We start from the raw sequence: 15,294 nt of genomic DNA on the forward strand, positions 1-15,294 counted from the left end.
CTACAATCAAAATAAGCTTGCAATGCTTTTGGGAAATGCAGCCCAGGTTTTAATTTCACAAGCTTAGTAATTGGATTCATGTTATACATTTTATATAACTTGTGATTCAAGTTTTCACCCCTGGTACTTCTATTTGTGTGAAAAAGGGAGGTAATACGCCCACTGATGCATATACATATGCATCAGTCTACAACGTTTTATATGCATTCCTACAAAAGAGGACAAGCAAAGTGTGACAGCCACACATGATTGAACAGCTGCCATTTATAATGTATTATTCAAACAGTCAAGTCTCAAAATAAAATGATTCATTATTGTCTTGAGTATTGGTCAATGTGTGGTTTGTGGTCTTCGGAGCACTAACAATGGATCATAAAGCTGTTTAAATGTCATTAGGGGCTACATCCTCTTACCAGTAGCAGTTCATGTCCTTCTTCAGGTAAAGGTTTAGGAGGCCCTGTGTAATTGCAGTTGTACTTCTTCTCTGGGATTAAAATAGAGTTACCACATTCACCATACCAGATACAGTGCTGGCCATTCACCTGCACAGAAGCAAACATCATTTATCACATTACCATCTTTCAAGTAATGCATATCCCCTCACTCTGTCCTGCATGATAAACATTTAACCACTGACGTTTAAAATATTATGCTTAGTTCCTCAAAATCAGGTTCCTGCCCCTTCCTTGTCTTTATTTATGGGGCTACTTTCAAGACAACAGATGACTTCTGTCCTCTACGAGACACTTCACTTTATGTCACTATATCACAACACAACGGCGACCACAGGGTTTGAATCTACACACTGCTTTCTTCCGAAACATAGAACAGCATGCATCAAAGCAAACAGTGGCATCGATCTACATACGTCACTTTTCTCATGTGTTTCACATTCCTCAAGTATTTAGTCAGTTTTACGGTCATGTGACCGGAATGTGCAGACACATGTGCTGAATTTAGCAGAACCACGTCTCCACATAAGTTGCCCTTAGGGTGAACTTTCAAATTATCCAATCAATACTATGATGTTTTTAAGATCAACATACAGTCTCAAGATTGAATGGTATTTCGTACAAGTGTTACAAAGGTTAAGGGTCGGCATTTATATTGACTGACTGTCAAGCTTTTGTTCTACAGAACAGTCTTTACTCATCAGGAAACAAAAGAGCTTGACTTGACACCAGCTCATCGGTTCATGTGACGGATGGCTGTGCCATCCCTTACACACAAGAAAATCAAACGGCTGAGTCATCTTTTCGGTCTGTTGTGTCCTGCGCATTAACAAGAGAAATCGTCTAAAAGATTTCGTAAGAATCTTAAAACACCACATAAATGTCCAACTGATTTGATTTTCCATCTATAATATCAGCAAACTCATCATTCTATCAGGGAAGCAGACTGATAGGAAACAATAACACAGACTGAACCTACCCGTGGCCTAGTCATTTTCAGAGTTCACCATATCAAGCTATAAAAAGTGCCATTATAGAATTATAAAACAGCCATAACAACAGACAAATTTATTGACTTCATAGTTTACAAATGCTAAAGTCTGTATGCAGTTTCCAACACATCTTAAAGTAGGTCACTCTAATTTAATTTTGTAGACTACAGTAGAGTATCTACTAGTAATTTTGGCAGCAGTGATTTATCAGACGATATTTGGCCATTTTGAGGTTGTTGGTCAAAAAGTGTACCCCTTGGGCTAATTAACAGGACAAGAGCACACTTATTCAGCTGTCTTGGTAACATAATACTTTTTCCTCATTTATTTTTCTTTGGCCATGAACAAAACCAACCAGCTCCGAGAAGAATCTCAACATTCTAAACTTTGATTTGAAGCAAAATGTCAGACAAAAAGACAAAGATACAAGATTGTGAACTTAACATCTTCAATGAGGGAATGACTGATAATCCCTGAAGCATTGCAAATCACATAATCAAAACTCAAAATGATGGAAAAATATGAAACTACTGATTTCAATTTGTTGTTTATGTACAGTCAGCCAGTTCTTTTTATTGCATGATAAACTCCTTCAGGCTAAATACGTGAAAAGAAATAAATCCTTAACAGCTGAAATATTATCTTCCGGTTTGCAAGTTCTCTTTTGTGCTTATTTTGTAATTAATGAACGTCAGACTGTTCATTACGCATTGTATTACAAGACTACTTGCCAAATACTATAAATAAATGCACATGAAACATTGATAACAATGGCTCGCAATACCCAGATGAGCAGTCTGATACGTGGATTTGTTTCTCAGCAATATCAGACAGCTAGATGGCACCACTGACCAATCATAATCAAGTATTCTAGAGAGCCACGTAATAAAAGCACAGAATCAATATATTTAAAAAATATTGCTAAATATTCAAATGTTTATAAATATGAAAGCATTTTTGGAGACCAACTCGATTGCGTCATTCACGGTGCATCACTAGAGTAGCCGGTAGCTGCAGAATACTTCTGCTGTAGTTTGTTGGCTGCAATGCTCCAATTGGTGAATTTTTTTTCTTCAGGATTCACAGATAGTGTAGTTCTTCACCAGGGTTTCAGTATTAAACATGATATTGAAAAATAAAACCGAGATAACACAGAATGATGGCTTCAGCAGAAGCACATACCATCTATTAACACTCTCGGAGCTCACAGTAGGTCTGTCTTTAAAAGGTTATAAGTTACTGTAATAATCAATTCCCTTATGGAAGAAATGAATGGGATTTTTACCAGACAGTTTTGCTCCATTGAGTCAGTTCCTAAATCTGAACACATCGCAACCCATCAATAGATGACAAACATTGTTCTTTAAATTATTTTTGAGAGAACTATAATATGGTGTAGCATAGCCTATGTTAATTTCAATTCAGCTATTTTGTCTTCAACACATTTACTATTAATTTTTATTTTATTATACTAAGTGGCATTATATCAGCCATCCTACCCTCTAGTTTTCTGCATCACCATTGGCTGTTAAAAAAACATATTGGTCAACCAGTCCTTAGCAGACATGTTTGGCCAATAGGATCAAGACTGACAGTCATAAATTAGACATCAGTCAAAAACAGTGCCTTCTTGGTCTGTGGACATGTGAAATGTACCAACAACCTTATGAACATCCTCTGCCTTTAATTTTAATGAATTATTCTGTTAAGTAAATGGTCATTTAAATTCAGTAATGTATGTGTGTCTCATTTGTGATCGTTAATTATCAACACTGACAAACTATTTAAAAAGAACTGCCTGATACTGTGGTTGTTGCGTCTTTATTATCTGGTCAACTAACTTGAGTGAGCAATTCGCGAAGAAAACGAAACAAAAATGTGTAACTAGGCTATGTAAGATGATTAAATCACATCATTCAATTTTAGAACAGCTATTCTGCATACTGGACAATGTTTTCAGGATTGTGTTATACGTATTGAGAAATTTCAAGGGTATCATTTTTAGATAAAAATATTGGTTGACTTAGAAGTAGATTTATTGTAGCATATGCAGATTCACAGTCCTGACCTTGGACTGGGAAAGTACTATAAAAGTTAATGCCAACTATATTTTGGAATAGCCCATTTATATAGGAAAAAATAGCATTGCCCAACAAATGAGTTCACTGGTATCACTTGGTAACCAAACAATAGTGAAGTTCGTGTCAGGCCACTTTAGCAGGAGAAGGAAATCTCATTCTGATCAGAAATGTCAGCAGAAATGACACCCTTCAAACCACTAAATGCTGTTAAAGATTTCAGAATGTATACCCAACACACAGAAATGGGGCAAACAGTAGCTCCCTCGTGTTAGAGAATGTAACCTTTGAAACAACGTGAGATTAGATAAGAGTTGTTTTGAACTGAGTCCCAATGAGGATTCGCGAGGCTGGACAGATGAAAAATGGAAACAGGTTTTAATTGACAGGCGAGCTAAATAAAGAGCACTTGAACAGGGATTTTTTTTCAACGGATAATCCCATATCTGCGTCCATTTCTAGACAACAAGGAAAGTGTTTTGAAAGGCCACAGCGCATTTAAACCAGACTCATCTTTATGCTGTGTCCATTTCGCTCATAACAACCACAATAGCGTTTCTAGTGTGTTAAACGCTGATCTTGCGCGTTACATCATGTGATAACTAATAAACCTGCATAGGGTCACAGATTCACATAATCATCAAATCCTGTTTCCTCCGTCAAAAAAAGAGCTTCGACAGGAGTTTAACAGGAAGAATAGAGCCAGTTTCGCTCTAAAAAGACCAAAGTTATTAAAATCGAGCCTTTTATCAAAACAAATACATATCATTGCTTTTAAGAAAAGGATAGAAGCAGTTTGACAACACTTGAGTACTGGTGAATAGATGCCAGGGCAGGTATAATGGTTGAAGTTTGTGCTAGGCTACAGCGAGATACATACTGTCAGCTACTAACAATTACATGAAGCAGCGGTTGTTACACTTACCCACTGTGCCAATAAAACGACGGCCCCTAAAAGACAGACAATGTGTTTTTCCCGCGGCAGAAGCATTGCTCCACTGGCTCCAGAGCTCTTCTTTAGAGTAACTCTCTTATCAGCTGGTTTGAAGCCTTCTTATTTCCTGTTATCAAACACCTACGAGCCTTCCTCTGACCGTTTGTGAATGGGATATAGACTTGTTGCCACCTACCGGTCTAGAGGGGCAATACAGACAAACGCAGCACAATTATGCTAGTTTACTCAATGTAGTAGTGACATCTAGCGGTCGCGTCCGTGAACTTCACTTAAAGTGGTGATCGATTGGATCATGAATATTTTGAGTGAGAAGGGAACAAAGTGTCTTTGGAAGGGAATGTATGAGGTACATTTTAGGCGAGTTCACCGTCATCTGTGGTACTTTTTTTTGCAAAATTATGTTAATTTCCGTTGAAGCAAGGAATTGTGGGTTGTGTGAGTGTCCATGAAGTATACACCTCATGCATTCTCCGAATTCCCGTGAAAGAAGGTCGCATTCGCTTTTTATTTTCTTTTTCTTTCTTTCTTTTTTCGCTTCGCTTTTTCTTTTCTGAAACAACGAGACAGCCTTGCTGACGTATGCGGCCGCCAAATGCGATCTCCAGTGGATGCAGCCTTCGAAACGAGACACAGCCACTAATGGTCTTTCTAGCAAGTCAGTCCTCTGTCGGCCATCTTTGGAATGCTGTCGGTAGGATATTTCCAGTCATGACAGTGCATCTCCCATCTACTTGAATGGGAGGACACCGAAATCTCAAAAACGACTTGCCAAACTTAAATTTAAATGGCATAGTAAAAAAAAACAGCAGTAAAATCTGACAACATTGGTACAATAAATTGTGCTTCTTTACCTCATTTTAAAAGGTGATTGGCTCTTTAACCTTTCAGGTGGGACTTTCTTTCTAAATCAGTTGAGCGTTTAGAGCTCTTTGGTTGGGATTCCAATTTCTCTCCTTCATTTGAATAGAAGTGTTCCGTCTTTATAAATAAATAGTCTCTGATATTAATTTCATGAAATGACACTCAAGAAATGGGCCCAGTTGACGTGATTGATGGCGCAGTTGTGGAAAAATGTATATTCATGAGTTAAAGGTGCTATGTAAGATTGACAACAAGTGTTTACTGCAGTCTAAATTCAAAATATTGGAGAGGTGTCTGCCCCACCTGGCCCAGACTCAAAGCTCATGTGGGTTGCCAGAATGAGGACATGCAACAGGAACAGTCCCGGCGCCATGGGCGGGCATTGGGGGGCCTGGCCCGCCCTGTGAGTCACTAGTGCCCGCCCTGTACGATCCTGTCTCCCTGCATCAACTCTACATCACGTCTCACATCTCATTTAATCGCGATCTCACAAAGCTCTTTTATTATGCAGCATTCAGAATTCAGCACTGAACAAAAACTCCAACGTTTTGCATCTGATTGGCCATTGCGTTTTAGAAATCAACACATATGTCTGTGATTGGCTACATTGCACAACGCTGCAAAAACACGTTATAATGAGAACATCAACTTATGCTTGCGACTGTAAATCGTTATTTTGTTTAGATGTTCTTATTGCTTTTGTGCAATAGATGAATAACAATGTATTTGTTTTTGGATGTTTTATTTAGATAGGGAGTCCCACGAATCGTTTTATTCTCCCGCAACCCATTACCGCCTGCGCCTGCACTCCACCATCAAATCTAGTCGTAAATGTTAGTAGTCCCGCGGGAGTCGACCAACCACCAGTCCTTGCTTGTTTGCACTTTTATTTATATATTTTTTATCAGTAGGCTACTGTAACTTTCGATACAAGTTGGTAAGTTGTCGTTTTGTATATACATGATGAATAAACTCCTGAATAAAAATAAAAATGTGTTTGGTCTGATTTAAAAAATTATATTTTTAAATGGATTTTATTGGTTTGTCGATAGTGAGCGCGGGAATGTTTGTTTGTGTACTAAGCATAGTAGTTGTTTTTTAAACAACTATGCTGAGCTATTTCGTGTGACAGTTACCACAGGAATGAGAGAAACTGAAAATGTCTCCAATATTTTTTCTTGATTTACTAAGCCTCTGCTCATGGGGGGTTTTAGACGGATGGCCAGGCTTTTTGGGTCGGGTGGAATCTGTTATCTTTGGTCCAGTTTGTTTGCTGGCTTCCATGGCTGCAACACACAGTGTTTTTGTTCAAATCTGGCAACATGGTGTCAAGACTATTGGTGAGTGGGCAGTGGGCGGGTCTACACAGGCCAAAACATAAACAGAATGTCTGACCGGAATGGAAACTTCAAAGTAGAATTTACTGGCTGTTGCATTGTTATCAGAGAAGCCAGTATTTCAACTTGGCATGTTTCCTATTCTCTAATGACATATTATGATCATTTTATGATTTAGTACAGTAAAAAATATTACATATTGCACCTTTAAGCTTTCATAGTAGGGAGAGACTTTGATGGGAATTGTGATTAAATACAACAACATTGAATTTTTTTGGTAACATTTAGCCTACAATAAAGTTGTATTTGTTAAAATTAGTTAACTTTTATTAGTTAACCTGAACTAAAAATGAACAATACATTTGCAGCACTTGATCATGGATTACTCCAGCTTCTGTATAAATAAGCTCAATCGATGTAACGAACGCCAATCCCCAAGTTCACCCCGCCCCCTCTAGCTCTCACACTCGCTCCCAATCACCGGAATATTAGTTTCACCTGCACTGTTATATTCCTCTATTTATACCCTGCCCTTTCTCCCCACAGTTGTTGGTTATTGTTTAGTTTCCCCTTCGCTTTGCCAGCTCTAGTGTTTTCGCTAGCTTCCCCTGTTGAAACTACTCTCTTGTTTTGTCTCTGTGTATTCTGATTTCCTGGCTTCGACCTTACGCTTCCCTTTACTACGCTTCTTTGGATTTGCCCCTTTGTTATATTCTGATCTCCCGGCTTCGACCTTACACTCCCCTTGACTACGCTTCTCTGGATTTGCCCCTTTGTACTTTTGCCATTCTGCCGAATAAAGCAGTTTTACCCGACATTGTGACTATCTCTTCTTGTGCGTGTTACAATCGACAGCATTTGTGGCACATTTTCCACAAAAAAGAATTTCAACTCACCCTCCTTTTCTGCAAAAACAGCAAACATCGAGGATACAGTTAAAATGGAAGTGAATGGGGCCAATTTTCAAGGGTTTAAAGAGCTATTATTTAAAAAGCTATAATAGCACTTCTACATTAATTCTTATGTGAAAACTTGTGTACTATTTAAGCTGTAAACTTGTTTAAATTGCAGTTTTTACAGTCATTTGAGGGTTTTAGCATTTACGTCGTCATGGCAACAAAGTTGTAAAATACGATATAAAAAGTGATTTTATCACTCTAAAATCATGTTAAGACTCATATAGTTACATTTTGTGGCTATACTTTTGAAACAGTGAGCATTTTAACGTTTACCAATTGACACCATGTAACTTTCTTTCTTTCTTAAGAAAAGGAGGCACCATTCTAAATTAATTTTGTAATAATCAATAATATGCCACAAATGCTGTCGATTGAGCTTAACTTCCATTAAACCCGGAATATTCCTTTAATATATGTTTAAGATTTGTACTCGTTAACATTAGTTAATGCATTATGATCTAACCAGGGGTAGATTTAGTGATTTGGGGGCCCCTATTCGCAAAGTACAGGAATGGGGCCCTCTTCAATGACACATATTAAAGATTTTTATTATTATGATTATTATCTATTTTGTATTATGGAATGGCATGTAGAAAATATTCCTATGCACTGAAAGAAATCACAGGACTATGATTACATGGACATGCAAGAAAACAGCGTTCCCGTTTACATGCACTGTATAGGCGAGTACTCCCATATGTGACTCAGTCAGTAAGCAGCTTTCTCCACAGCAACGTCATTTTCCTGCAAACAGCACACATGGCATCTGAGGAAGACTTCACTTTTTAACTCTCTGTTGATTGGCTTTATTTCCAGATATTCCAGAGTTGTTAATAATGTCTGACAACACATTATAAAAACACAATCTGGCTACTAACTACACTGTATATACCACTACAATACCTGTTTTCTTTCTCACTCTCCCTCTTTCTTAATGCATTTTTCCTCCATCAACTTGACCGTGAATTAACTATATCTAAAATAGTAGACTAAAAGTTGACTTTGCATGGTTCCAGAAGGCTTTGTTTAACTTTTAAATGTGAAAACATAAAACGTAAATAGGGCGAAAACACATCTACAATTTACGAGCATTAATGCACAGATCACAGTCATCATCAACACTGTGTATTGGTAACTATAATGAGTGCTGTGCTCATGAAGGCAGGTGGCGGTACAGGCTGGGCAGCAATCTGATCTGATTTGGAAAGACTAAATTAATTTAGCATTAATGATAATAACAAAGCATATTACTTGTATTTTAAGGGGCCCTAGGTAGGTGCCTACCTTTACTTAGTGCTAAGTCTGCCCCTGGATCTAACATAAGCTAACAACAAACAATTGTACATTCATTAGATTCATAAATTCTGTATAAATATATTGATTATTGCTAGTTTCCTGATACCAAATGTATTTATTAATGTCAACAATTCAAACCATATTGTGAAGAGTTGACAAGTTTTTATTTCTCAAACTATATTTGATTTCACTAAATATTATTTAGATGTTTGTTGAGTAATCCACCCATTAAGATAACAACTTCAAATGGATTTGTAATGGAGTACATTAGTTTTCTTTTCTTTTTTTAGGTGTCATAATAATGCATACATTTTTCTATGTATATCTTAATGGCCTTTTATTATAACTTATCTGGGTAAGCCTACTTTAATTCTTCCTCTTATGTACAATGCCACATACAACTGTATATGATCAAACGTTCACAAGACGAATTAAAAAGCCACAAAACAGTGGTTCATTTCCTCTTATCTGATTAATTCATTAATATATAAACAGGTGCTTTGCAACATTTGGGTTTCCGCAGAATTTGCTAATTGATCAAATTAGCTCTGAATAGATTGCAGGTAAAACACTTAAAACAGATTACATCAGAAGATTTAAACATGTACCTTTAATAACAAAAATATCTTTATTGAATTGACTTCTTATAGTAATAATAAAAGTCAACACGACAGGCGAAAAAAGACTTTGCCACCGTACTGCAACAGTAAATGAAAGTGCTTTCCTAGGAATGATCAAAGCAAGAAAGATGTGATATTCAACCAAGTTACTCAGAACTGTGCAAAATGGTCGCAATAGTATAAAGTGATCATGATATGCTTTGTCACTTAAGTAAAATTCATTTTAATATTACAAAAGTCACAGAAAGGAGAAAACACATGGCCAAATTTACAAACAGAAAATATGAGTGGTTTTTACAACAATGGATAAAATACTCTTTTAGATACAATAAGATGTCAGCCATATATTACAGTTCTATACATGTACCAGCTGTGTGTTAGTTTAATGGACAAAATGGATTCTATCCATACAGCCAACATTTCCAGCAAAAAAATGGGAGTTAAATCTTTACACAATTTGACTTTCATTCACAGCAGAGGGTCATTAAACAGTTCAGCTTACAAGACTTTAAAGTCGTGTTTTATAGTTACAGACACTGTTGAGCACAGCACACTAGCATGAAGTACATTATTTTGCTCATTAAAAACCTCAATTGTTTTGACTCATATCAGATTACTTAAAAAGCAGTCTTTACACAGGAGTGTCGGCAAGCTACTTGTTCCATACTTTCAGTATTTCTTCTGGCATCAACATACAATTTGTCTCCTGTAGTCACTTACAGTCTTTTGTGACATATGGATAGGGTCACATGCTCAATGCAACCATATTGGCATCTAAGTCTAGCTCAGAAAGAGACAAGGGTATTTGAAAGGTAACCAAGACATTCAAAAGCTTACGCTGCTCTCGATGGTCCACATTCTATATAATTGCCTGTGCCCCTACTATAAATAGATGTCCTTCCATCTTTTAACTAAAGTGGCTCATTTGAACAATTTCTCCTCTCCATAAGGTGCTAGTGCACTTCCAGGCCCATATATTCTGCGTTTTCTGCTGCCGGCAAGTGACCATTGGTGTGTGTTTTGAGCTCCAGGGGGCAGAAGTCCTGCTGGTAGTCTGGGTTGTCAATGCTGTTCTGGGGCTTGAAGCTCTCCATACTGAAGCACGACTGGGTGTTGGAGGTGTTGAGATAATCCGGTGGAAAGGCAGCAGAAGGGGCAGGGCTCTTGAAGCAGTTCAGGTACTCTTCCTCTGTTTCATCCAGTGTCGATGAAAAGTGTGGAAGCATGTGCGGGGGCCCTGGGTGCTGGTATATCGGGTTGGTCACGTTGGACATCAGTGAGCCCTTCTGGTTTATGTATTCTGGAGAGGAGAGTACAATATGGGATTAAATAAACAATCTGTTCTACCAATTATTTTTTAACATCATTAAAACAGAGCAAGTAATCAGCTGTAGGCGTGTATCAACAAACAGACTGAAAAAACCTTAAGGGTTTGTGCAGCTATTAAAGGGATAGCTCACTTCCAAGTGAACATTCTGCCATTTACTCATCATTTAATCATAAAAGCAGTCTATATAACTGGTGCGCTATATTTTAAGTTTTCTAATGTTATACATATGTGTGAAATTCAAACCATTATTAACTTGCCCCCTTCTGTAGCTCTCAAATCAAATTTGTTCTTCCAGTTCCTGCATATTGAAACTTGGCATGTTGCATCCGGTTACAAGACACATGAGAACCACTGCCGTTTTTTTGTCACCGATGCCATTTCTGGTGCGACGTGTCGTCTCATTGCTAAGTCTGAATATGCAAATGAGATTTGAGAGCTACAGATGATCAGTGAATAAAGCTATCATTTGACTTCCGAAGAATATTGCACATAAGCCATATGTACAACTGTTATAATAGGCTACATTTATGGTGGAAATGAACAGCATAAGTCTTCTTCAGAATTTCTCCTTTTGTGTTCCATTGAATATAGAAAGTAATACAAGTTTGGAATAACATGATCCTATGCCTTTAAGAAGAGTATAAATCAGTGTAAACAACACACATGCAGGACCAAGACTGACCAACAGAGGTTCCCATTTCACCACTAATCCATTCTCTGCTCCCTAAATAGGTTTTTTTCTTTTTCTTCAGGAGATTAATTATATAGATCACAGAGACACTTGGAAAGGCCCTAGTTTATGAGTTTTAGTGCTATCCTGCATGTGCTTTTACCACACCAACCTGGAGAAGGCTGGAAGTCTCCCTCCTGGAAAGGTTCAGTCGGATCTGGGATGTATCGCAAAACCATGCTGTTATCTCTTTCCGGAAAGCCATTCTGAAACAAAATTAAAGTGTTACTCTACAGAGTTAGTGTCATTAGGGTTACACCTGTTTCATTTACTTTAATGTATTATACGCAACTGCCTAAATTTTTTTGACAGCAAACCTGGGGAAAGTTGCATAATGAGTGGAGTACGTACCCTTTGTCATGGATGCAATTTTGATGTGGTGTAATAATATAGTAAAGCACATGTGTTATAACTATTGCGAACCGTTACTGCAATTGTAAAATCTATCATTTAAAGTGGCCCCAAAGAGTATCCGTAAACTTTAGCAACACTTGAATTTTAGTGGATGTAGTCAATTCCCCTTAAGTTCACCATAGGCAGAAATCGCGGGGGGATGGGGGGGTCAGGACCCCCCCATCTGAGGGTTGTCCCCTCCTAAAATATCATTAAAATATGTGTATTGTAAATAATATAATGATATATTCTTAAAATAATTGTTTAAGAAATAAAATAATACAAATGCAAACGGGGCAACAACAAAAAAAACCTTGGTGTCCCCTTCAAAAATTGCTCTTGAGAATTGTTATGTTTATTGTCCCCCCCAACATTTTGATGAAATTTTCACCCCTGAAGTTCACACAAGTGTCCTGGCAGAGAAACCACATTTGACAACCAGAAAGTGTACAGACAAACAGCCAGCTAGCTAGATAGCCGCACAGACTGTCACATATTCAAACACACTCAAGTCAGATAATCCATCAGATAGATCGATAGATTGAGGGAAAGATAGAACAACATAAAGCAGATAAAAGGCCTAGTATGGGTTATTTTACATTTACATTTTTTACTTGGGAGTTTGAAGCATTCTGTTGACCCATTTGAACATAATGTCAAGGTAAGTAGGTTGACCATATTCTGGTTTTCCAAAAAGAGGACACCTTTTTCTTTTTTTGTATACAGTGAAAAATGAAAATTCTGGGCCGAAACCGAAAATCCAGGATGCACTTGGCCGAAAACCGAAACCGAAATATTTACCTATTTAAAAATTTTTTTTGTGTATAATTGTATTAATTTTATACTTTTTCATTAATTTCATGAATTTAATGAATCTGAATTGAAAAACTACAAACCAATAAAATAAATCACACTTTTATTGAAAGTAGCACACCAAAATTGGACAAAAAATATATTAAAACTATATTAAATATTATTCTTCTTTCAGTTCTGTAAAAATCTAATTTTACAGATTTTATTAACAATTATCCAAATAATGTAAAGTTTTGGAAAACTATTATATGAAAAACAACAGTCAAGTAATGAACTTAGCTAGCATCTGTCAAAAAGTTTAAATATGCAACAGTAATTTTAATTAAAACAAACAGGCAGAACACAGAATGGCAGAGGGCCTCTATTCCACTGATCTATATATAACTATAATATATAATTATATATATAGATCAGTGCTCTATTCTGTTTATGTAAACGTATGTACACTTTAAGTGAAAATGATTGTGCAAAACAACAGTGCAAAACAGCAGTAATTGAACTAAATCCAACCTCAACTGTAAACGACAGATATATCCTCAAGTGAAGAACAAGTGTAATGTAATTGCTCTACACATCATGTGTATCATCATAGGTATATATTTTCGGCTCATATTTTCAGCCTATTTTCTCTTTCGGCCGAAAACCGAAAGTGCCATTTTCGGCGGCCGAAATTTCGGTGCATCCCTAATATATATATAAATAAAAATTTCCAAGTTTCTTTTGAATGTCCATGTACTAAAATAAAATATTTGATGCCATGAGTGTACCTTCATTTACTATTCATTTAGAAGCAATGTGATAATTTTATCTGGTTGCAAAAAGTAGTTAGTTAATTTACCTGACGAACTTTCACCTTTTGCTGAACCTTTATGCTTCGCAGAGCTAATGTGTGCTTCTAAATCACTTTCACCTTTATTAGCAACTGACACATAAGTGCCAGCTTTACATGTCATACATTCTGCTTCTCACAGATCTCAACCTGGACGAAACCAATGGAATTTTGTTCAAATCTTCTGTTAATTTGCACGTTTATTGGGGCATTGTTTCCTCTCATCTGTTATTTGCTGCTACTGTCAAGCAACTGTTTGATGCTGAACACAACAGCGCTTCGAGAGATTGACAGTCAGGAATTTGTCCAATAGTTGCTGCAAGTCTCTTATAATCGACCAATTGGTGTGCGAGAAGGTGGGACTTACAAAGAGGGGTTAAAGCAATGCAAATACGTGCACACACACAATGAAGTATTAGACCAGATGCACATCATAATGCAATTAAACCTGGACATTTTCGCAAATTTTGAAATCCCAGCCGGATGCTTTTTTAAGGTCCGAAAAAGAGGACATGTCTGGGAAAAAGAGGATGCATGGTCACCCTAATGTAAGCCAACAGGATTGTCCAATTATTTCAAAAAGACATAGCACCAGGGGCCTGGGTAGCTCAGCGAGTATTGATGCTGACTACCACCCCTAGAGTCACGAGTTAGAATCCAGGGTGTGCTGAGTGACTCCATCCAGGTCTCCTAAGCAACCAAATTGGCTCAGTTGCTAGGGAGGTTAGAGTGACATGGGGTAACCTCCTCGTAGTCGCTATAATGTGGTTCTCGCTCTCAGTGGGACGCATGGTGAGTTGTGCATGGATGCCGCGAAGAATAACGTGAAGCCACCACACATGCTATGTCTCCACGGTAATACACTCAACAAGCCATGTGATAAGATGCTCAGATTGATGGTCTCAGAGGCAGAGGAAACTGAGATTAGACCTCCCCCACCCAGATTGAGGCGAAACACTACGCCACCACGAGGATTTAGAGCACATTGGGAATTCCAAATTGGGGACTGTTCTGCACTTCTAGAACAGTCTGAAGGTCTGTATCAAGTTTGGTGGATGTAGCTTGAAAGCTCTAGGAGGAGTTAGAAATGTATTTTCAAAAAACCATAAACAAAGTTTTTAGGATAATAGGATACATGGCCGAAGCAGGCCAAATTGATGCCCTACACAGAGCTCTGTGGTCGTCAGACAGGGGTGGGTGGGGGGTGAAGATGTTGCGAGTAGCGTCTGTGTTCCACCACTGATACCGGGAATAAAGTATAACATGCAACTAAGGGCAGTCAGTTTCTGGTGCACTGACATTCATACATTTTTAATGGTGGCTTAAGTGTCCAAATACATTTTGGGGCCACAGTATGTACAGTAGCAAGTTATAAGATAGTTGTGTGATGTGGTGTCTCTGTAACTTACCCTATTTCTGCTCTGACAGTTCCCAATGCTGCTGTTGAGACTCTGAAACAAAAGAAGCCATTATCATGTATTCATTATCAAGCCCTTAAAGAATTAATTATTGATTCATTATCTCTCAACAAGTTGTTTTTTTTCCAGATTTTTTTTCAATGAAGAGTGCAAATTAAACTTGATTAAACTTTTCAATTCTAATAATGCATGTGGCGCTATAATGTTTTAGAAATGTTGCTTTTGTTCTAG

The 15,294-nt window shown here is 37.5% G+C and overlaps 2 protein-coding genes across 3 annotated transcripts in view; both read right to left on the minus strand.

Annotated features, from left to right (window-relative positions):
• Positions 1–4,610, minus strand: part of LOC127644591 (NPC intracellular cholesterol transporter 1-like) — a 37,903-nt gene extending 33,293 nt beyond the window's left edge. The window contains exons 1-2 of the mRNA XM_052127834.1: positions 4,448–4,610; positions 414–542 (exon numbers count right to left, since the gene is read on the minus strand). Coding sequence (XP_051983794.1) covers positions 414–542; positions 4,448–4,513 — 195 coding nt within the window. The 5' untranslated portion in view covers positions 4,514–4,610. The remainder of the gene's footprint in view (positions 1–413; positions 543–4,447) is intronic.
• A 4,929-nt stretch (positions 4,611–9,539) lies between these two features.
• The window catches only part of LOC127644592 (epidermal growth factor receptor-like), a 73,958-nt gene continuing 68,203 nt past the window's right edge, over positions 9,540–15,294 (minus strand). For both annotated transcript variants that reach the window (XM_052127837.1, XM_052127835.1), the window contains exons 26-28: positions 15,055–15,096; positions 11,723–11,816; positions 9,540–10,850 (exon numbers count right to left, since the gene is read on the minus strand). In XM_052127837.1, the coding sequence (XP_051983797.1) occupies positions 10,504–10,850; positions 11,723–11,816; positions 15,055–15,096 (483 nt within the window). In that variant the 3' untranslated portion in view covers positions 9,540–10,503. The remainder of the gene's footprint in view (positions 10,851–11,722; positions 11,817–15,054; positions 15,097–15,294) is intronic.

Source organism: Xyrauchen texanus, chromosome 6 (assembly GCF_025860055.1).
Source record: "Xyrauchen texanus isolate HMW12.3.18 chromosome 6, RBS_HiC_50CHRs, whole genome shotgun sequence".
In the NCBI taxonomy this organism is placed as follows: Eukaryota; Metazoa; Chordata; class Actinopteri; order Cypriniformes; family Catostomidae; genus Xyrauchen; species Xyrauchen texanus.